General features: G+C 43.3%; 1 protein-coding gene across 1 annotated transcript; it reads left to right on the forward strand.

Annotated features, from left to right (window-relative positions):
• Positions 1-3,065: 3,065 nt before the first annotated feature.
• Positions 3,066-11,101, forward strand: LOC100383125 (uncharacterized). The gene is made up of 14 exons (NM_001175791.1): positions 3,066-3,392; positions 5,545-5,648; positions 5,736-5,831; positions 5,917-6,036; positions 6,380-6,538; positions 6,733-6,824; positions 7,477-7,595; positions 8,905-9,028; positions 9,148-9,271; positions 9,657-9,725; positions 9,833-9,924; positions 10,003-10,080; positions 10,269-10,336; positions 10,414-11,101. Exons 1-14 carry the CDS (start codon positions 3,230-3,232, stop codon positions 10,548-10,550), a joined length of 1,545 nt encoding a protein of 514 aa, NP_001169262.1. The 5' UTR covers positions 3,066-3,229; the 3' UTR covers positions 10,551-11,101.
• The last annotated feature ends 11,098 nt before the right edge of the window (positions 11,102-22,199 follow it).

The raw sequence follows: 22,199 nt of genomic DNA on the forward strand, positions 1-22,199 counted from the left end.
TATAATTACATATAGCATTTATCTAAGTTATATGTTTGTTTTATTCCGAATTAGAATATTTAATATATATAAATATATTAAAAGCATGTCACTTATTTCTCTAATTTTACAACAATAGTTGTGGTTGTCTAGTTAGTGAAAAGGAGATCTCAAGCTTCTCAGCTATATCTTAAAATTTTTACAATGCGGAGATGCATGTAAGCAATGCAATTTGTTCTCTTAAATTCTAAGTGCTTTGATTTGTTTCGAGATGTTTTCCAGTTAAACATGTCATTTAGCACTATCTACGCGAATGCGTAGGGCATGTTTGCTACTTTTTTTGGTTTACCATTTTATCATTACTCATTAGCTTTGGTACCACATAAAATCAATCAATGTGTGTTGTCTGATCATAAAATTAATTACTACGAGATATAGTTGGGAAAAAGAAATCATTCTGCAGTAATATTTCTGTCAGTTTGATGTATTCTTCCTTATATAATCTTTACTGGCAGACCCGGAACAACTTCACAAGCAATTAAGGGCATCGGTAAAATTTATAGCGTGACACTAATACATCTGCATTATCTGCCTAATTATACTTTACGCATACCAAGTACTGTTGAAGAAGAAGTGCAGCCTGCCAGGGCAGCCTGCGATGTCATCCATTGCTTCATGCTGGTGCCTTACTGGAACAATCTCTAGTCTTACGATTTCCATCTTTCACATCAAACAATTTATCACATGATCACACTTTTGCAGGGATTTCTATGTGTTTGGAACCAAAGTGAGCCGGCCGGACCGTCCGCGTGGGCCGGATGGTCCGCGCAAGCGCAGAATATATTAGGGTTCCGAGTTTTATGCTACGGTTGTTAGCTAAATTCGTGGGATTTGCTCGGAAATTAGTTTGTAAAGGGTCCAACCCCCTCCTCTATAAATAGAGAGGTATACGACCGATTTGTAACAACAAATCGAACCTTTAATCAATACAATTTAGATTTTATTCTAGAAGTAGTTCTAGTCTAATTTAGTTTTAGGCTTCTAATCCCCAAATCCTCCGCTTCTCTTCGACTCTACGTCGATTAGAGGAGTCTAGGTCGGTCTACTCGAGCCTAGACAACTTCTAGGATCTCTTCTCTCCGACGGGGTCCCTCCCGGGAGCAAGATTCAGGCGCCGCCGGCGATCCTCCGCCGCCACTGCGCACGCGCGGACCGTCCAGCCCTAGGGCGCAGACCGTCCGGCCGTCAGGCAGGGAACCCTAGCTCCTGCGCCAGGTCGTGGACCGTCCGGCCCTTAGCCGCGGACCGTACGCGTCTGACCAGAGAGCAGCGCCACGGTTCTTGTTGAGTGTTTGGCGCTCCGAAAAGGCGTCAACACTATGTATAATACATTTTAAATATATCAATCAAAGACTCGCAGGACACGAGCAATTTACCAGTGTGTGATAAAAAAGGCGTATGATGTTATAAAAAATGATTGGTGTATTATACTGTAAGTGCTAGTTTAGGAACACCATTTTCCAAAGAATTTTTATTTTTCAAGGAAAAATAAATTAATTTAACTTGAGAAAATAAAAATCCCTTCAAAAATTAGGTTCCCATACTAGTCCCAAATATTATTTCTACACACATTTCGGTTTCGTCAGAGACGCGGTAGATGTTGCTTTGCAGACAGCTGTAATCGGTTTGTAAGCCATTCTTGGATTAATTAACGGCCAATACTTTTCCAAAAGGCCGTGACGAAATGCTTTCCTCGCTGCAAACAAGAAGGAAACCAACGACATGATGTCATTGTCCCCGTACACACGGGCCTACCTGCTGTCACGACTCACCATATCAACTAATATGTACTATCACTTTAGGGTGTGTTTGGTTGGCTGCATCAGCGCGTGCTTGCATCGCATAATACGGATAGCTGCTGTTTGGTTAGTGTGAGCCAGGCTATACGCATGCGAGATCTGTATTTGGTTGCCTGCATACAGATTTGGATCCAGACTCACACGATCCTCAAAGCACCCTGGACCAGGCTTACCAGATACGAGCAGATTGGTCGTATCTCTAAAGCCAGACTTCAGTGATCCTGGCTCACACAGCCAGATTGCGAGAGAAACCAACCAAACAAGACCTTACCAATTTCCACTAAACTATATGCATCACAGTCGGATCCAAAATGAACGGTACAAATATTTTAGCATGTTTACCTTGCTACAAACTCATACGACAATGCAATAAGCCAAATAACTTTTACTCCTGTACCATGAGTTGCAACCAGACTTTATTTAGGTGATGTTTAGAGTATGGTTGAATGTAACTGTTCCGTTTTTAATTTATTTATTGTTGTTTGGATTTTTTACTTAAAAATAAAAAATACAATTAAATTTTGAACCATTTAGCTTTCCAAAATCTATCGACGGGACCGCTCTATTTCAAGAGTCTTCAGAACCAAAAACAAACCAACGAGCGAAACAATGTGTCAAACTGTCAATGTCATATCGTCCTATAAAGGATACAAGAATTTCTGGTCCAATAGAATAGAGAAATACTACTAGAACCGTCAGCTTCTATAATGGTGTGTTTGGTTTGTGGAGTCACTCAATACTTCATGAGGTGATACATCATAAGTTCATTCCATCAATTTTGGTGGAATCAACTCACTCCTTATATATATACTAATTGTTAGCTTATAAAGAACGGAGTGGTGATGGATCAACTCATTTTATTCAACAAACCAAATAAAAATGTGAGGAATGAGAAAAAGATGAATCACTTCGTTCCTCAAACCAAACACACCCTAAATTTCTCTTAAAAATTTGTATCTATGTACTGATTGTAAATTACTATCGTAACTTGCATTGCAGATGGGCAGCGGAGCAACATATTCCCTGGGAAAATGACGCCGGAGTCCGGAGCACGACTAGAAAAGGCACCATCAAGTTCATCACAACGCAAAGGACAGAAATAACAAAAAAGAGAGGAAAAGGGAAAATAAAATCGTTTTGGTTTCTTCCCTCTCCGTTGTCGTATCGGCGCGGCTGCCCCCACCACCTCCCCCCTCCATCTCGCTCTCGCTCTCGCTCCGCCCCTCTCTCCCTCTCTCATTGGCCATTCCGCCCGCATGAAACCCCAAACCCTCGCCGGCATCGCCGTCGCCGCAGCAGCGCCCGCGTAGCCCGCCCCTCTCGCCCTCGCCCCCCCTCCCCGCGCCCCGATCCCGCCCGCTCCGCAGCCGATCCTGCCGGGAGCACGACCGATGACGATGAACGGCGCCGCTGCACCGGAGCGCTCGCCCCCAGCCTCGCCCCCGCCTCTGGTCCAGGCCCAGGCGCCTCCGTCGCCATCTCCGACTCAGCCGCTCGAGTGGAGGTTCTCGCAGGTGTTCGGTGAGCGCAGCGCCGGGGAGGAAGTCCAGGATGGTACCGATCGATCCCTTCTCCTACTCCAGTGTCCTGCGCCTTTGTGTCACTCGTTGCTGCTACCTGCTGGATCTTAGTGCTTCTGTGCTCCGGAGCTCGGTCGAAGTCCAGGGGCCGTGAATGGGCCGCTGCTGATGTGTTGGTTAGAGGGGTCCTACACTCCTACTTAGATCGACCCAGGAATTAGTGATGGCTTCGGGTGGGATGCGCTAAATCTCGATGCTTTGGTGCTGGGGATACGAAATTTACTGCCTTCCAGATCAGTGCTAATATAGTATTGACTGGTAGATGTATAGCAGTACCACTGTGCCATTCGTTGGTGCTGTTGAGGCCATCCATATGTGGCAGAAAGGTAGAATGCATACTCCAAGGGGTATTGCTTAGTGCTGTAGATGTGATTTCTTGGCACTACGCTGCTGCAATTACATATTTGGCTGTTTAGCCAGACACTTGCTGTTATTACTCATTACATATATGTGGAACAAATAGGATCTGTGTTCATCTAGTTCTGACTTGGTGAGATGGGTCGATGCTGCACATACTTGTGCTTGTGACATGTAGGATTGTTGAATGCTGCATGGGATATGGTCACTGGCGGACAATTTTTGTCAATGTGAATTGGCCTATGAATTATTCTGAAAAAGGAATTCTGTGATGAGCATGCCTTGTATGCATCAACTGGCAATGCCATTTTTTGGATGCATGTTGCTATTTACTAATGATGTGTTGAGCACGCCCTGGTGTGTAGTTGTCTTAGGTTATGGCCCTGTTTGGTACAGCTTATTTTCAGCTTCTTCACAAATTTAAGCTGAAGTCCTGCCAAACAGGCAGCTTCTGCAGCAGCTTATCAGTTCAGCTGCTTCTCAAAATGAACTAAAAGCAGCTAACAAGCAGAAACTGCTTTTTACCAGCTTATCAGATAAGCTGCTTTTTCAACAAGCAGCAGCTGTCCCAAACAGGGCCTATGTGATATTCAGATAACAATGGACATACATTGGGGAAAAAGATTCTTTTAGTATTATTTCAATAGCTGATTATTGCCCTGCTACCCTGTTTAGTGGCCTTACTACACTCAAATCACTATCTATGAACCCAAGAAGTCAAACAGCCTATAATTCTGTCCAATTTGATGTATTGCTTTCATTCTTGTGCTTGATACCATGTTATTGGTAGGTTCATTGGCATAAATCATAACATCTAATGGATACTCTGTATTCATGCATGTCATTTTGCTTGAGTGTGTCCCTAGCTATACCAGTAGGCAGCATCTATAGTGCACCAAAGAAGCCAAACTGCGGATAACTCTACATCTCTGCAAGGGTCTGATCCAACTTATTTTATTGATTCCTGTGCTTGATACCATATAATTGGTATGTCTATTTGCATGAGTCGACACTCCATGGTTGAATCAGTCCCTAGCTGTACTAGCTATTTGTGTCCTTCTCATCATCGTCTGCATTGATATTAGCTTGCCTTTAGCTGGTGTTCTAAATGATGCCAAATGTTATGTATAACATGGTTACTCCCAAGCCTACCATCGTTTTGTTCTGAAATCTCCTTTTGAAGAATAGCCCCTTCAAATTTATGTAGATCCAAATCTTATATTCAGGATTTGTTATCCATTGCCTGCATTTACTACTAAGAATTTTGAACCATATGAATACTCTAATTCCTCCACAGTTTTGAAACTCCTCTTTTCAAATTTCAATTATGGTTGTCTTCAGAGTCACATTTGGATCACTCACTTTAATACCTACACTTGATCTCAATTATGCTGAACCTGGTGTTCTTATCCCCCCGAGTTAAACTGGGTAGCAACTGTGAACTATCGGATTATAACAGTGCTAATCATGCTAACATTTTCTTCATTTATGTCTGGGCTTTTTAGTGCTGATTTTGTTTTAGTGCATATCATAAAGCCAGTTTATGTTTGCCTCGTGTGGGAAGGCTTGGCTTAGTATATCCCTTCCCCAGACCCACTTGTGTGGAAGATTCCGGCACTGGGTCTGCATATCATAAAACCAGTATGAGTGCATGATGGCCTGCTACTGTATATGTTTTTGCACTGTTTCTTGTATGTTCATTTATAGACCATTGCCATTTATTATGGCTGCAGACTAACTTGACCTTGTTTTGCTTTCATTTTCTGCAGTTGACATCATCTCAGCAATAGAGTTCAATAAATCGGGACATCATCTTGCCACTGGAGACAGGGGTGGACGAGTTGTTTTATTTGAAAGGACTGATGTCAAAGATGTATGTATATTGAACTGTACACCAAAGGCTGCAAACTTTTTCCCTCTGTATTCAGATGGCTAAACATATTTTGTTTTCCCCCTTTAGCATGCCTCTAGAAAAGATGCTGAGAAAGCTGATTATTCTATCAGCAGGCATCCTGAGTTTCGCTACAAAACTGAGTTTCAAAGCCATGAGCCAGAGGTATATTCTCGCAAGCATTGTTTAGTGGTATTATTTGTCTTATGAATTACTTGAAATTTGACAAAGTGATGTTATTATTGAATAGTTTGATTACCTCAAGAGCTTGGAAATTGAAGAGAAGATTAACCAAATAAAGTGGTGTCAAGCAACAAATTGTGCATTGTTTCTTCTATCCACAAATGACAAAACGATAAAGTTTTGGAAGGTAAGCATCAACATTAAATAGTTATGGAAGTAACTTATAACCATTTTTTCCTCTCGAAATCATGCCTTGGATTTCTCCAATTGTATTCATGTGAACATCTTTGGATGTTTCGTAAACGTAGAAACACAGTGCATGTTCATGTGCTGTCATTATTATTTTTTGAAGTATTTGATGTTCAAATTTTGTCCATTTCTTCCCAAGGAATGCTGAACTGTGTTTCATATACCCTATGCTTTTTAGTTCCTCATGTGTGCACATAAGAATGCAAGATGCACCGGACATTGAAATGTTGTTGTACTTAGTCAATCTTTTGTTAGTTTGAATATTACTCCTTGATATGTAGGTCCAAGAAAAGAAAGTAAAAAAGGTATCTGAGATGAATTTGGACCGTTCAACTGCTCCTACAAATGGTAGTCCTGGTGGTACGGGATATCTGCGCCCATCTCTCTCAAATGGCAATGTTCTAAAACCTGGCGGACTTCCTTTGCTACGCCTTCCTGTGGTAGCTGTACTTAACTCAGTTTCATTTATTCACCTGGCAAAAAGCATATTCTAATTATTTAGAACCATTATGCCATTACCTGGAATTTATGCAGCGGGAAAATGCATTTTAGTCGATTCATCGTCCTTCCTGTCTATGTAACCAACTTTTTTTTTCACAATTTGTTACACTGACCCAGTCTAAACTGTAAACAGGTTACAACCCAAGAAACAAGCCTTGCTGCGAGTTGCCGAAGAGTATATGCTCATGCACATGACTATCATATAAATTCAATATCAAATAACAGGTCCTTCACATCACTACACCAGTCACTTGTATCAGTATATGCATTTGAATGTACCTTAGCTAATGTTTGAGTTTTTCAGCTATTGAATTTGAGTATGACACTTTAGTTCTAAAATATTTGCTTCCTGAAGATGAAGCCTGTTTGCTCTCTCTTTGCACATAACCTGATGCATTCAGTAGTTTTGTAAATCAAGCCACTTAAATTTTTAACTACATATGTGCTGAATCTTGACCCCATATTATGTGTAGATCCTAGTGCCAAAACAAAGTTTTGAGCATCCATTAAGAGTCTCTTTGGTTTAGGGTGATCATCTAAGCGAAGTGATATGTGCCTTGATGTTATAGCATATTGTATATTTTGTACAATTTAAGTTAGGAATATTAAGTCACTGCCCCCATGATATTTTAAGAATACTCATATTTTAATTAGGTGTACCACATTTTTGTGTCTTATGAAATTTCTATATTTATATTTTTGTGCTTGAATTGCATGTTATTGACTATATTATTACTTGACCACCTTAGCTCCCATATTTTTATAATTAGGTAGTTTTATGTTGCTGATTTGCCCCTCATGTATTGTAGCTTAACTGTACTTTGCCATTTTTTTGTATTGGGTAGTAATATATATATTGTAACCTCTATTTCCACAGTGATGGTGAGACATTTATATCAGCTGATGATTTGCGGATAAATCTTTGGAATTTGGAAATCAGCAATCAAAGTTTCAATATTATTGATGTTAAGCCTACAAACATGGAAGATCTCACTGGTATAACTTCCAAACCTACAAAGTATTTCCTATCTGTGCTGATTATGTGTGTGATAGGTCATAGATGTGAAAATAAGAAAATATACTCAAGAAGTTGCAACAACAACAACAAAGCCTTTTTGTCCCAAGCAAGTTGGGGTAGGCTAGAATTGAAACCCAACACAAGTCATAAATTAAGGTTCGGGCACACGTGGATAGCTCTCGGTTTCCTCCTATCCAGGGCTAATTCTTTGGGTATATTTCATCTTTTCAAGTCTCCTTTTACTATCTCTTTCTATGTCAAATTCTGCCTTCCCCTGCCCCTCCTCCCATTACTATTGCGCCTTAGAATCCAACTATGCACTAGTCCCTCTGGAGGTTTCCGTTGGATATATTGTGTCTTTTTAATCTTATCAGCGAGCAGTGTGGCCTGTATTTCACCAAATCTAACATACATTTCATGTGCACAGCACATGTTTTACAACATTATTTCATGCTTCCGAATAAAGAGCTCGAGATCAGGGGAGAAATGTTCACCTGACTCATTGGCGGAGGCAGGATACTATGAAAAAAACTTGGCTGGGAAGGGAAAGACCGTCCTCCCGGTATTATATTAAGAAGAGACCGAAACATGGTTCCGACTGAGAACCCCCCGAACCCTGCCCCCCTCCCCCCATCACTAACAGGCCGATCAACTGCCCACTCCGCAACGACCTAGCCGGAGGGTGGCGTGCAGGATATCGATCCTTGAGAGCGGGCGGGGCACAACGAAGAGATTTTTTTTAACCAAGCCCGAAATTCACCCCCGAGGGGGTCGAACCCGGGACCTAGAGGTGCTACTCGGAAGCCTTAACCGTTACGCTAGAGGCCCTTTCGCGAGGCAGGATACTATGACATGGTATTCCAAAAACAATTTTCTCCAAAACAACATAAGTCAAGTAACACTGGTAGAACTAAATATTTTAGTATAGTATACACAATACATATTCTTTTGTGTCACGAAAGATATGGGTATTCCATAAGAACACTCCTGCTGCCCCTGACCTGGCTCCATGCCTCCATCCTAGATATGGCTAGGTGCGACCTACCTGCCTAGTGGTAAACTCAGGACACTTTCCATTTCCTTGCATGTGAATAACATATTGTTGAACTAAGTTCTTTGTTGAAATGGTTATCATGAATTAATTAATTAATGAATTTGGTTCAAACATTGGGTTTCAAGTTTACATGGCTTTCCTTTATTGTTTTTATCACATATCCGTTAAGTTTCTACTGGTGGCATCTCTGTTGTTAGCTGCTGATAGTTATTCTTTGGTTCTATGACATGCAGAGGTGATAACATCTGCTGAATTCCATCCTACTCATTGCAATACATTGGCGTATAGTAGCTCTAAGGGCTCCATTCGACTTGTTGATCTGCGGCAATCAGCCCTTTGCGACAATCATTCCCAAATGTGAGCTTTTATTTCACACTAACATATACTCTACTTGGAGAATATCAAGTGAATACTGCCCTTCTCAATTATCCTATAAGTTTCGTTGTACTATTTCTATACCTGTTGTCTTCTTGTAGCTTTGAGCAGCATGAGGCCCCAGGTTCAAGATCATTTTTCACTGAGATTATAGCTTCAATTTCGGACATAAAATTTTCGAAGGATGGGAGGCATATTCTCAGTCGTGACTACATGACTCTGAAGGTCTGTACCTGTACCTTCTGATACTTCAAATATAAATAATTTGCAGCTGACATGTAAAAAAGATGAGACCCTTGCTATTCTTTTACCACCCTGTTTTTTTCAATAAGTATGGACTTATGGTACACTAACTGATTAATGTATTTAATGTGGAGATCTTTCACTAATTGTGTATGCTTCCAAAGACATAGTTTCTGCCTTTCTGGGACTGCTTGAGATGCACACTTATCTTTGCGTTGCATAGATTATTTCATGTGTAATGTGTGTACTCGATATAATGTCATTAGCCACATTATACTATCGCTATCTTTCTCCAGAAACATAAACATACTATCACTAAGATTTGTTTCATGTGTTTTTGCTCATACTATACTGTCTATTATTACAGCTTTGGGATGTTAAGATGAATTCTGGTCCTGTTGCAACATTCCAGGTTCATGAGTATCTAAGGCCTAAGGTAATTTCTTCCATGTTAAGATAAATAATTGATGGTTCTTTGTGCACAATGAATAGCACATATTTTTGCTGGAACAAACCTGATCCATGTGTTACTCAAAACTGCAGTTATGTGATTTATATGAAAATGACTCAATTTTCGACAAATTTGAGTGTTGTCAAAGTGGTGATGGATTAAGAGTAGCAACTGGTTCCTACAGGTAGTCTCATATGCTCGTCCAGTTGTAATACAGCTTGGCTCCATTAACAGGAACTAACTAGCTGTTTGTGATCTTCAGCAACATTTTTCGCGTGTTTGGTTGCCGTTCTGGTAGCAGTGAAGCAACAACACTTGAAGCAACCCGAAACCCTACAAGGTAATGCTACTTTTCAAAGAAAATGTTTGAAGCAAAACTATTCAACTTCTAAGCATGTTATTGTTTCTTCATGTAAATTGATTTCCATACACCAAGCTGTTTTGAGTAGCATACATGAGCACTTGTCGCTCAAATGTAGTAATATGGAACTAATCGTATCTGTATTATTTACTTTTTCTTGTGAACAGGCGGCAGGTCCAGACTACCTCTAGAGCTACCAGATCCCTAAGTACTCTGACAAGGGCCGTTAGACGAGGTTAGCTTGATGCTTTGGCATGTTAGTCTGTAAAAGAATCTTCACTGCGGCTACTAATACTGTCAAACCTTACGCAGGTGGAGAGAGCACTGGAATAGATGCCAATGGAAATTCCTATGATCTGAGCACAAAGTTGCTCCATTTGGCCTGGCACCCATCTGAAAATCTAATTGCTTGTGCTGCAGCCAATAGCTTGTACATGTACTACGCATAAACAAGCGAAACGAACAGAGCGACAGTTTTTTTTTGTTGGTTGCTCCCGGTGAGAAAGACACGTTTAGCCAATGGTGGATTGAAGCCAGGAGTTGGTGGAGATGGTGTATTTTGTGCCAGTCGGAAGCAGTTCTTTTCGGTGCCATATAGAGCTGTCCAGAGTCCAAGAGGAAGTGACTCGATCATTCCCGGGAAGCAGCTTTGATTCTGATTATTATTATTTTTTGTGTGGGGAAAGGCTTGTCTTTCCCCCATAGGTTCATTTAGATTTAAATATAAGGTCCTAGCTTGACAACATCTGGGCATCTGTAGTAGACGATGTTAAAGGGGATGGGTATGGCGACGATCCACCGTTGTATTCATGTTGCCATGGGTTTGTAACTTCAGGGTGGCCGTTGGAGCTTTTCATAGTTTTATCTTACAGATCGACCTTATTTTTTTTCCCTTGCGTGGGGAACCTTGTTTTCGAAGAATGCCAGGACCTTCGTCATGTTTGATGCGAACCCTAGAATAGGAAACATACTGTCATTTTATTGTATGTACATTTTTAATAGGTTGGAGTGGTTCTTCTGTTGTTTAGTTATATTCTTTTACCAGTGCAACATGTCAACATGCCCTTGTCAGCTTTGTCATACCCTTCATCACAGGTTCATCTTGGACTGGAGCTTAGAAACCGGGAACATGACATGGTCACCGGAACGTGGCAACAATTTGATTCATGTGGTGTTAAATCTTAGTTTTAGTAGTGTATGGTGTACGTTTCCCAATCCCATCGATCCGAAACCTGATTACTAAGGACCTACGTTCCCGTACCTTACCGTTTGTTTAACTTCTTTTTTATTGAACATGTTGGAAGCTTTAGATCTAGCTGGCTAATGCTATCTCTAGCAGTTTACCTATCTCTATATTCAAACTTCATTATATAAATAATACAGTGTTGATCGTACTCTGCTGGTGGCATTGCTTGCAACAAATACAAAGGTCAATATATAATCTAGCTGTCATAGACCTTGCCGATGATAGAAAAGATTCTAGTTAGGTCCCGTTTGTTTCCTTTCATTTTGAGGAATTGGAATCTTACTAATGGAATAGGCTAATTTTTTAGAATGTGACATTCCACCACTTTCCAAAGTTATTATATAAGGCTATCTCAAATTCATATGATGAGATATGGAAATTGATTCTATAGATTTACATGTTATTTTCCGATGTACAACTTATAGCACATTTTTCTACTTGCTTCGCTATACCATAAATATAGTATATAATTATCTCTCTCAAATAATTTAGGATAATATACAAATATACTACATATATAAACATATAAACTTAATTAGTTTTGTCTAAATTACAATTATTAAAATGGAATTCAATTCCAACGAAACAAACGGGGCCTTAGAGAAAATCATGTTTGGTTTCTTACGGTACGGTTGAAGCCATGTTCATTGATAGGGATGGCAATGGGTCGAGTGGAACAAAAATCTGCCCGCAATCGCACCCGTGAAGTCTGACTAAACCCGTTCTGATCGCATCCGTGGGTGCAATTGCAAACCCGAACATGTCGAGTTTCAGGTGGGTCTCGGATCACCCACGAGTTTTTACTTAGTGTGCACATTTAAATAATAATTCAGGTATAAGCAATTAAGTATCAACATTAATTGAGTTATATCCATAGATCTAAAGCCTTCTCATATTGAACAACAACAAAACTTTCATGAATCATCAGCCAAGTTACTTATTCAAAATAGTTATTCTTGTATCTTAATCATTTTTGCGCAAAATAAAGAATAAACTAATCGCTTGATTGGTTGGCGGCAGCCTAGTCTCCTGGCTCACGAGGGCCTGCATCCGTTCGAACGCGCGTGTCTCGCTTCTCCGCCCATGCAGCCAAATACGTGGTTTTAGACCTGACCTGCACCCGCGTATGCAGACTCGAGCGGTGAGGTATAGGTTACCAATCAAGGGCACATCCACGGTCAACGCATCCGGCGGTTCTAGATGTGGCCGACCGAGCAACCAATCAACCGCTAATTTTTGGGTCGAGTGTGGCTCACACGTGGGTTGAAATAGAAACTCATACCCACACCCACGAATTTTTGGGTTGGGCGTGGGTTGCACCTGTCAGTGTTTAGTGTCCGATCACACACCCGGGGTACCCTCGTGGTGCTTTTGGATAGGACAGTGTCCTTAATTTTATGCAGACTCGAGCGGTGAGGTATAGGTTACCAATCAAGGGCACATCCACGGTCAATGCATCCGGCGGTTCTAGATGTGGCCGACCGAGCAACCAATCAACCGCTAATTTTTGGGTCGGGTGTGGCTCACACGCGGGTTGAAATAGAAACTCATACCCACACCCACGAATTTTTGGGTCGGGCGTGGGTTGCACCTGTCGGTGTTTAGTGTCCGATCGCACACCCGGGGTACCCTCGTGGTGCTTTTGGATAGGACGGTGTCGCTGATTGTAGCTCGATGGTTTGTGTCGGATGCACGAGAAAGAGAGTCGGACGATTTTCTGCAGGTTCGGACCGCTTTGAGAGGCGTAATACCCTACTTCATGGGGTGGCTTTGTATATGTGATATGCTTACAAGTGGTGTTTCCCGAATGGAGAGGTGCTAATATGAGATGAAAATGATGGGGTTCCACCAAGGCCTTATATACACGACCGTGGGGCACTCCCTACGCACACGTTGATCATACTCTTCCAGCTTATCTCCTAGTTAATAGCGAACAGACTTTGCTTACTTAAGGAAAATCTGGTTGCTTCGTTCTGATCTATCTCTGGCGTTTGAGGGCGTCGAGCGCGGGAAAGACGAACGACTCCCTCGAGATTATGCCTAATCCGCGAACGATCCGGACACGAGCCCATCGCTCTCTAAGTTGACCCATTTCAACTGCAGTCTTTGCCCGACCCACAATGAGACGACCTTGCGGGGTGATTGGTTTGTGGCCCCACGTAAGGGTTTTCGCCTTCTAGTGGACCCGGGGGATATCTGTCCCCCACAACACCCATGGGTTAAAATCTTCACCCGTACCCCCATGGTTTTGTGGATTAAATTTCCATCCCTATTCATCATTCTATTACTCAGTGTTCTCCCCTTTCCCCCTTCCCACGTTTATAAGACATAATAACTGTTACTTACATAACCTTTTACCAGCACATGATGCTTGTTAGAGCAAAGACTGAACGAGCCCTTAATCACCTTTTTACTAATAATTTGTCAAAGTGTCCGATGCAGCGAAAACAACTAGGGAGATAACGAAGGCAAGCGCTGGGGGCTATGCCTTCACGATGACTACAGAGGCTTAAGGCTCTTCACTCCACCTTCGAAGGTGAAGAAGGCAGTGGACTTCTCCCTTTAAGGGTTAACCTACTGCTTCTCTGAAGGGGCGAGCTCCGCGAAGAGATTTGCTGGCGAAGGGCCCCACCAATCAAAGGTTCCATGGATACCTCCATCAAGCTTGGATGCGTTGAGCTCTCCTTTTCAGCAGAAGCGAAGGCACATATGCATCATCCATGATCCCGCCAAGGTGGGCCTGTCCCCGTACAAACCGGGCCCGCTTGTTAGCCCTTGACTGGGTAGAAAATCTGGTGTAACTCAGGAAAAATTGTTCCACTCTGTAATTACCTCGTTGCACAACATATTCCAGGAATACAACAGGTAACTGGGGCACGAACGTACTTAGACCAACTACCCTCGGTTGCCCTATAAATACCCTCGCCCTTTAGCTAAACGGGACATGCATAACAAGACACTACAACTCCCTACCTAACATTTTGTCGTGCATCGTGCCTCTCGCCTGCTCCTGAGTGTTTGGGTTCATGTGTCGGACTCGTCAGTCCACATGTCTGACCTAACAACGCTCTCCTTCAGGTTTTGTGCGTTGTTGCCTTGGTTGGGCTCTACTTGATCAATCGAGTCAGCCTACTTGATCAATCATAGTCGAGTCCATCTGAGTAGTGTCCCTGACATTTCCCTCTCCTCCAGAAATAGCTTCCCCAAAAACTATTGAAAGGATCACGATGCCCAAGAGGGGGGGTGAATTGGGCTTCTCTAAACTTTTTGCAAAAGATTAAACCGTAAACAAAAGACCAACTTCACCCAACTACTTAGCTAAATCACAAGAGCTAGGAAAGAATAAGCAAACCCTAAGTCATCATGGCAAATACTAGGAATGCAAATACACAAAATAAATTGCTCAAAGTAAATGCGAAATGTAAAGTAAGGGCAAGAAAACTCTTCCTGATTTTTTCCCAAGGTATCAGAGAGTCGACACTCATTGGAGCACCTTGAAAGGGAAATAGGGTCAAACCTTTTCCTAAATGATTTTGGTGGTTGAATTGCCCAACACAAATTATTGGACTAACTAGTTTGCTCTAGATTATGAGTTCTACAGATGCCAAAGGTTCAACACAAACCAATAAAAAGTCCAAGAAAGGGTTCAAACAAAAAGAGCAAAAGACAACCGAAGGCTGCCCTGGTCTGGCGCACCCGATTGTCCGGTGTGCCACCAGACAGTGTCCGGTGCACCAGGGTGGATCAACTATGAACTGCTCAGCTTCGGGAATTTGGGGAGCCACTCCGCTATAATTCACCGGACTGTCCGGTGTGCCAGCGGAGCAACGTCTATCTGCGCCAACGGTCGACTGCAAAAGTGAACAGTGAACAGTGAACAGTGCGAACTGCGCGCGCAGAGTCAGAGCAGGCGCCAGAAGGCGCACCGGACAGTGAACAATGACTGTCCGGTGCACCACCGGACTGTCCGGTGGCCCCACATGTCAGAGCTCCAACGGTCGAACCCTAACGGTTGGGTGACGTGGCTGGCGCACTGGACAGTGTCCGGTGCGCCATACGACAGCAGCCATCCCCAACGGCCAGTTTGGTGGTTGGGGCTATAAATACCCCCAACTACCACTCATTCAAGGCATCCAAGTTTTCAGCCAACACATTCAATACAAGAGCTATAGCATTCAATACAAGACACAATTAGAGTGAATCAAAATCTCTCCAAGTCCCAATTTCACTCAAAGCAATAGTGACTAGAAGAGAGAGTTTTGCCGTGTTCATTTGAGCTCTTGCGCTTGGATCGCTTTTCTTCTTCCTTCTTTCTTGTTCCCAAGATCATTGTAATCAAAGCAAGAGACACCAATTGTGTGGTGGTCCTTGTGGGAACTTAGTGTCCTGTTTGATTGAGAAGAGAAGCTCACTCGGTCTAGGTGACCGTTTGAGAGAGGGAAAGGGTTGAAAGAGACCCGGTCTTTGTGACCACCTCAATGGGGAGTAGGTTTGCAAGAACCGAACCTCGGTAAAATAAATCACCGTGTCATCCGTTCTTATTTGCTTGTGATTTGTTTCCCCCCTCTCTTTGGGACTCAATTATATTTCTAACGCTAACCCTGGCTTGTAGTTGTGCTTAAGTTTATAATTTTCAGATTCCGCCTATTCACCCCCCTCTAGGCGACTTTCAATTGGTATCAGAGCCTGGTACTTCATTAGAGCTTAACCGCTCGAAGTGATGTCGGGAGATTGAAAGGGAAATGTGCCCTTGGACCATTTCTAAGTATTTTGGTGATTGAGTGCCAACACAAGTGTCTTTGCGTTAATCTATGCAAAGTGGTGGACAAAGTGCAAATCATGTCAAAAGGTATGTTTCTAGACTTAGTACATTGTTTTATGGACTAATGTATTGTGTCTAAGTGCTGGAAACAGGAAAAATTGAATTGGAAATGAGATAACTTTGTTCAGCCAAAGTCTGCTCAGTCTGGGTTCACCGGACTGTCCGGTGGTGCACCGGACAGTGTCCGGTGCGCCAGGCTGGCTCTGGCGAATAGGCTGCTCTCGGGACTTCGACGGCGGTGTACGACTATAATTCACCGGTCTGTCCGGTGGTGCACCGGACTGTCCGGTGAGCCGCTCACAGGCGAACTCGTCGATCTCGGGAGATGATTAACGGCGTACGGCTAAAATTCACCGGTCTGTCCGGTGAGTCAACAGTCAGCCGGGGCAACGGTCGGCCGAGGATTCCGCACGTGACGCGTGGCCGAGCCAACGGTCACTTGGTGCACCGGACTGTCCGGTGTGCACCGGACAGTGTCCGGTGCGCCAACGGCTCTCAAACCCCAACGGTCGGCTTCGCCAAATAAGGAAGGATATCTGCACCGGACAGTGTCCGGTGGTGCACCGGACTGTCCGGTGCGCCAGTCGACAGAAGGCAAGATCTGCCTTCCAGGATTGCTCTCAACGGCTCCTAGCTGCCTTGGGGCTATAAAAGGGACCCCTAGGCGCATGGAGGAGTACACCAAGCATTCCTTGATCACTCTTGATCACTCACACTACATTCTTGCGCACTTGTTCGACATTCTAGTGATTTAAGCTCCGTTCTATTGTGCTAGTCTTTTGAGCTTAAGTCTGGGTATTGTGTGTGCGTATTTGCGGTGATCTTTGTGTCTTGTGTGAGTTGCTAATCCCTCCCTTGCTTCGTGCTTCTTTGTGAACTTCAAGTGTAAGGGCGAGAGGCTCCAAGTTGTGGAGATTGCTCGCAAACGGGATTAAGAAAAGAAAGCAAAACACCATGGTATTCAAGTGGGTCTTTGGACCGCTTGAGAGGGGTTGATTGCAACCCTCGTCCGTTGGGACGCCACAACGTGGAGTAGGCAAGCGTTGGTCTTGGCCAAACCACGGGATAACCACCGTGCCATCTCTGTGATTGATCTCTTGTTGGTTATTGTGTTTTGTTGAAGACTCCTCTCTAGCCACTTGGCGGTTATTGCGCTAACACTTAACCACGTTTTTGTGGCTTAAGTTTTAAGTGTTACAGGATCACCTATTCACCCCCCCTCCAGGTGCTCTCAATTGGTATCGGAGCCGTTCTCTTCACAAAGGGACTAATCGCCCGAAGAGATGGATCCTAAGGGGAAGGGAATCGTGATCAATGATAAAGAGAAGGAGTCCTTCGTCAATGAGCCTAAGGATGACAAGCCTACCGACTCGGGCTCGGGCCACAGACGCAAAGATGGAAAGAAGAAGAAGACGAGACGCATCAAGGAGATCGTCTACTACGACGACAGTGATGAGTCCACTTCTTCCCATAATGACTACGACAAACGAAAGACGGTTAACTCAAACTTTTCTTTCGATTATTCGCGTATTCCTCAAAGTTCAAATTCACATTTGCTCTCCATTCCTCTTGGCAAGCCTCCACACTTTGATGGGGAGGACTACGGATTTTGGAGCCACAAAATGCGTAGTCACCTATTCTCTCTCCATCCAAGCATATGGGAGATTGTTGAGAATGGAATGAAGTTTGATAGCTCGGATAGTCCTATTTTTATTAATGAACAGATTCATAGAAATGCACAAGCCACTACTGTGTTGTTAGCATCCTTGTGCAGGGACGAGTACCATAAAGTGAGCGGCTTGGACAATGCCAAGCAGATCTGGGACACCCTCAAGATTTCTCATGAGGGGAACGACGTCACCTTGCTCACCAAGATGGAGTTGGTGGAGGGCGAGCTTGGACGATTCGCGATGATAAGGGGCGAGGAGCCAACCCAAACATACAACCGGCTCAAGACCCTTATCAACAAAATAAGGAGCTACGGAAGCACGCGATGGACGGACCACGACGTCGTCCGATTGATGCTAAGGTCCTTTACCGTTCTTGATCCACATTTGGTGAATAATATTCGTGAGAATCCCAGGTACACCAAAATGTCGCCTGAAGAAGTCCTTGGAAAATTCGTAAGCGTGCGAATGATGATCAAGGAGGCGAGGTACGTGGACGACGCACTGAATGGTCCAATCAATGAGCCTCAACCTATTGCTCTCAAGGCAACGAGAAGCAAGGAGGCGTTACCTAGCAAGGTGGCGCAAGTTGAGGCGGCAGGGCTCAATGATGAAGAGATGGCCCTCATCATCAAGCGCTTCAAGACGGCGCTTAAGGGTCGCAAGGGACAGCCAAGCAAGACCAAGACAAAGGGGAAGCGCTCATGCTTCAAATGTGGTAAGCTTAGTCATTTTATTGCTAACTGTCCCGATAATGATAGTGACCAGGAAAAAGGAAACAAGAGGGAGAAGAAGAAGAATTACAAGAAGGCCAAGGGCGAGGCACATATCGGAAAGGAGTGGGATTCGGATTGCTCCTCCTCCGACTCCAACAATGAAGGACTCGCCGCCACTGCCTTCAACAAGTCATCCCTCTTCCCCAACGAGCATCACACGTGCCTCATGGCGAAGGAGAAGAAGGTATGTACTCGGGATACCACTTATGCTTCTTCAAGTGATGATGATTCTAGTGATGACGATGAGATAGACTATTCTAGTTTATTTAAAGGTTTGGATAGAATTAAAATTGGCAAAATTAATGAGTTAATTGATGCCTTGAATGACAAGAATAGGTTACTAGAAAAACAAGAGGATTTGTTGTATGAAGAGCATGATAAATTTGTAGAGGCACAAAAAGCTCATGCTTTAGAAGTTAAAAGAAATGAAATGCTTTCTTATGAACTATCTACTTGTCATGAAACCATTGCTACTTTAAAAGGTGTTAATGATGATTTAAATGCTAAACTAGAAGTAGCTAGTAAATCTAACTCTTGTGTAGAACATGTTTGCACTAGGTGTAAAGATCTTAATGTTGATACTTGTAGTGAACACCTAGAGCACATTTCTAAATTAAATGATGAAGTAGCTAGTCTTAATGCCCAACTTAAGACTAGCAAAAGTGAATTTGACAAACTAAAATTTGCAAGGGATGCCTACACAATTGGTAGACGGGTCAATTAAGGATGGTCTTGGCTTCAAGAGGGAAGTCAAGAATTTAACAAGCCATAAGGCTCCCATCTCCGCCAAGGAGAAAGGGAAGGCCCCTATGGCTAGTAGTGTGCAAAAGAACCATGCCTTTATGTACCATGATAGGAGACAATCTAGAAATACTCATAGGAGTTGTAATGCGTATGATGCTTTTGATTCTCATGCCATGTTTGCTTCTAGTTCTTCCTATGTGCATGATAGAAATGTTGGTAGGAGAAATGTTATTCATAATATGCCTAGGAGAAATGTTGTCAATGTTCCTAGGAAAGTTAATGAACCTTCTACAATATATCATGCTTGCAATGCTTCTTTTGCCATTTATAGAAAGAATAAGAAGGTGATTGCTAGGAAGTTAGGGGCCAAATGTAAGGGAGATAAAACTTGCATTTGGGTCCCTAAGACAATTGTAACTAACCTTGTAGGACCCAACAAGAGTTGGGTACCTAAGACCCAAGCCTAAATTTGCCTTGCAGGTTTATGCATCCGGGGGTTCAAGCTGGATTATCGACAGCGGATGCACAAACCACATGACGGGGGAAAAGAGGATGTTCTCTTCCTACGTCAAGAACAAGGATCCCCAAGATTCAATAATATTCGATGATGGGAACCAAGGCAAGGTAAAAGGGTTAGGTAAAATTGCTATTTCATCTGAGCACTCTATTTCTAATGTGTTTTTAGTTGAGTCGCTTGGATATAATTTGTTATCTGTTAATCAATTATGCAAAATGGGATATAATTGTCTATTTACAAATGTAGATGTGTCTGTCTTTAGAAGATGTGATGGTTCACTAGCTTTTAAGGGTGTACTAGACGACAAACTTTATTTGGTTGATTTTGCAAAAGAAGAGGCCGGTCTAGATGCATGCTTAATCGCTAAGACTTGCATGGGCTGGCTGTGGCATCGCCGCTTAGCACATGTGGGGATGAAGAACCTCCACAAGCTTCTAAAGGGAGAACACGTGATAGGTCTAACTAATGTACATTTCGAAAAAGATATACCTTGTGCAGCTTGTCAAGCAGGGAAACAGGTGGGAGGCTCTCATCACACCAAAAACGTGATGACCACATCAAGACCCTTGGAGATGCTTCATATGGACCTCTTCGGACCCGTCGCCTATCTAAGTATAGGAGGAAGTAAGTATGGTCTTGTTATAGTTGATGATTTTTCCCGCTTCACTTGGGTATTCTTTTTGCAGGATAAATCTGAAACCCAAGGGACCCTCAAGCGCTTCCTCAGGAGAGCTCAAAATGAGTTTGAGCTCAAGGTGAAGAAGATAAGGAGCGACAACGGGTCCGAGTTCAAGAACCTTCAAGTGGAGGAGTTCCTTGAGGAGGAGGGGATCAAGCACGAGTTCTCCGCTCCCTACACACCTCAGCAAAATGGTGTGGTAGAGAGGAAGAACAGGACACTCATCGATATGACGAGGACTATGCTTGGAGAGTTCAAGACCCCCAAGCGTTTTTGGTCGGAAGCCATGAACACGGCTTGCCACGTCATCAACAGGGTCTATCTTCACCGCCTCCTCAAGAAGACTTCATATGAGCTGCTAACTGGTAACAAACCCAATGTATCTTATTTTCGTGTATTTGGGAGCAAGTGTTATATTCTTGTGAAGAAAGGTAGAACCTCTAAATTTGCTCCCAAAGCTGTAGAAGGGTTTTTATTAGGTTATGACTCAAATACAAAGGCGTATAGGGTCTTCAACAAATCATCGGGTTTGGTTAAAGTCTCTAGCGACGTTGTATTTGATGAGACTAATGGCTCTCCAAGAGAGCAAGTTGTTGATCTTGATGATGTAGATGAAGAAGACGTTCCAACGGCCGCAATGCGCACCATGGCGATTGGCGATGTGCGACCACAGGAACAATTGGAGCAAGATCAACCTTCTTCCTCAACTATGGTGCATCCCTCAACCCAAGATGACGAACAGGTACCTCAAGTGGAGGCGCATGATCAAGGGGGAGCACAGGATGTTCAAGTTGAAGAGGAAGAAGCACCTCAGGCACCTCCAACCCAAGTTCGAGCGACGATTCAAAGGGATCATCCCGTCGACCAAATATTGGGTGATATTAGCAAGGGAGTAACTACTCGTTCAAGATTAGTTAATTTTTGTGAGCATTACTCCTTTGTCTCTTCTATTGAGCCTTTCAGGGTAGAAGAGGCCTTGCTAGATCCGGACTGGGTATTGGCCATGCAGGAGGAACTCAACAACTTCAAGCGCAATGAAGTTTGGACACTGGTGCCTCGTCCCAAGCAAAATGTTGTGGGAACCAAGTGGGTGTTCCGCAACAAACAGGACGAGCACGGGGTGGTGACGAGGAACAAGGCTCGACTTGTGGCAAAAGGTTATGCCCAAGTCGCAGGTTTGGACTTTGAGGAGACGTTTGCTCCTGTGGCTAGGCTAGAATCAATTCGTATTTTGCTAGCATATGCCGCTCACCATTCTTTCAGGTTGTACCAAATGGATGTGAAGAGCGCTTTCCTCAACGGGCCGATCAAGGAGGAGGTGTACGTGGAGCAACCCCCTGGCTTCGAGGATGAACGGTACCCCGACCACGTGTGTAAGCTCTCTAAGGCGCTCTATGGACTTAAGCAAGCCCCAAGAGCATGGTATGAATGCCTTAGAGACTTTTTAATTGCTAATGCTTTCAAGGTTGGGAAAGCTGATCCAACTCTTTTCACTAAGACTTGCGATGGTGATCTTTTTGTGTGCCAAATTTATGTCGATGACATAATATTTGGTTCTACTAACCAAAAGTCTTGTGAAGAGTTTAGCAGGGTGATGACGCAGAAATTCGAGATGTCGATGATGGGCGAGTTGAACTACTTCCTTGG

Source organism: Zea mays, chromosome 3 (genome assembly GCF_902167145.1).
Source record: "Zea mays cultivar B73 chromosome 3, Zm-B73-REFERENCE-NAM-5.0, whole genome shotgun sequence".
Classification (NCBI taxonomy): Eukaryota; Viridiplantae; Streptophyta; class Magnoliopsida; order Poales; family Poaceae; genus Zea; species Zea mays.

Excerpts from the sequence above, each read along its gene's own strand:
- LOC100383125 (NM_001175791.1), top strand. The coding sequence starts at position 3,230 with ATGACGATGAACGGCGCCGCTGCACCGGAGCGCTCGCCCCCAGCCTCG. Across the intron at positions 9,029-9,147 it reads TGCGACAATCATTCCCAAAT|CTTTGAGCAGCATGAGGCCC; the intron begins GTGAGCTTTTAT and ends GTCTTCTTGTAG. Across the intron at positions 9,272-9,656 it reads GTGACTACATGACTCTGAAG|CTTTGGGATGTTAAGATGAA; the intron begins GTCTGTACCTGT and ends CTATTATTACAG.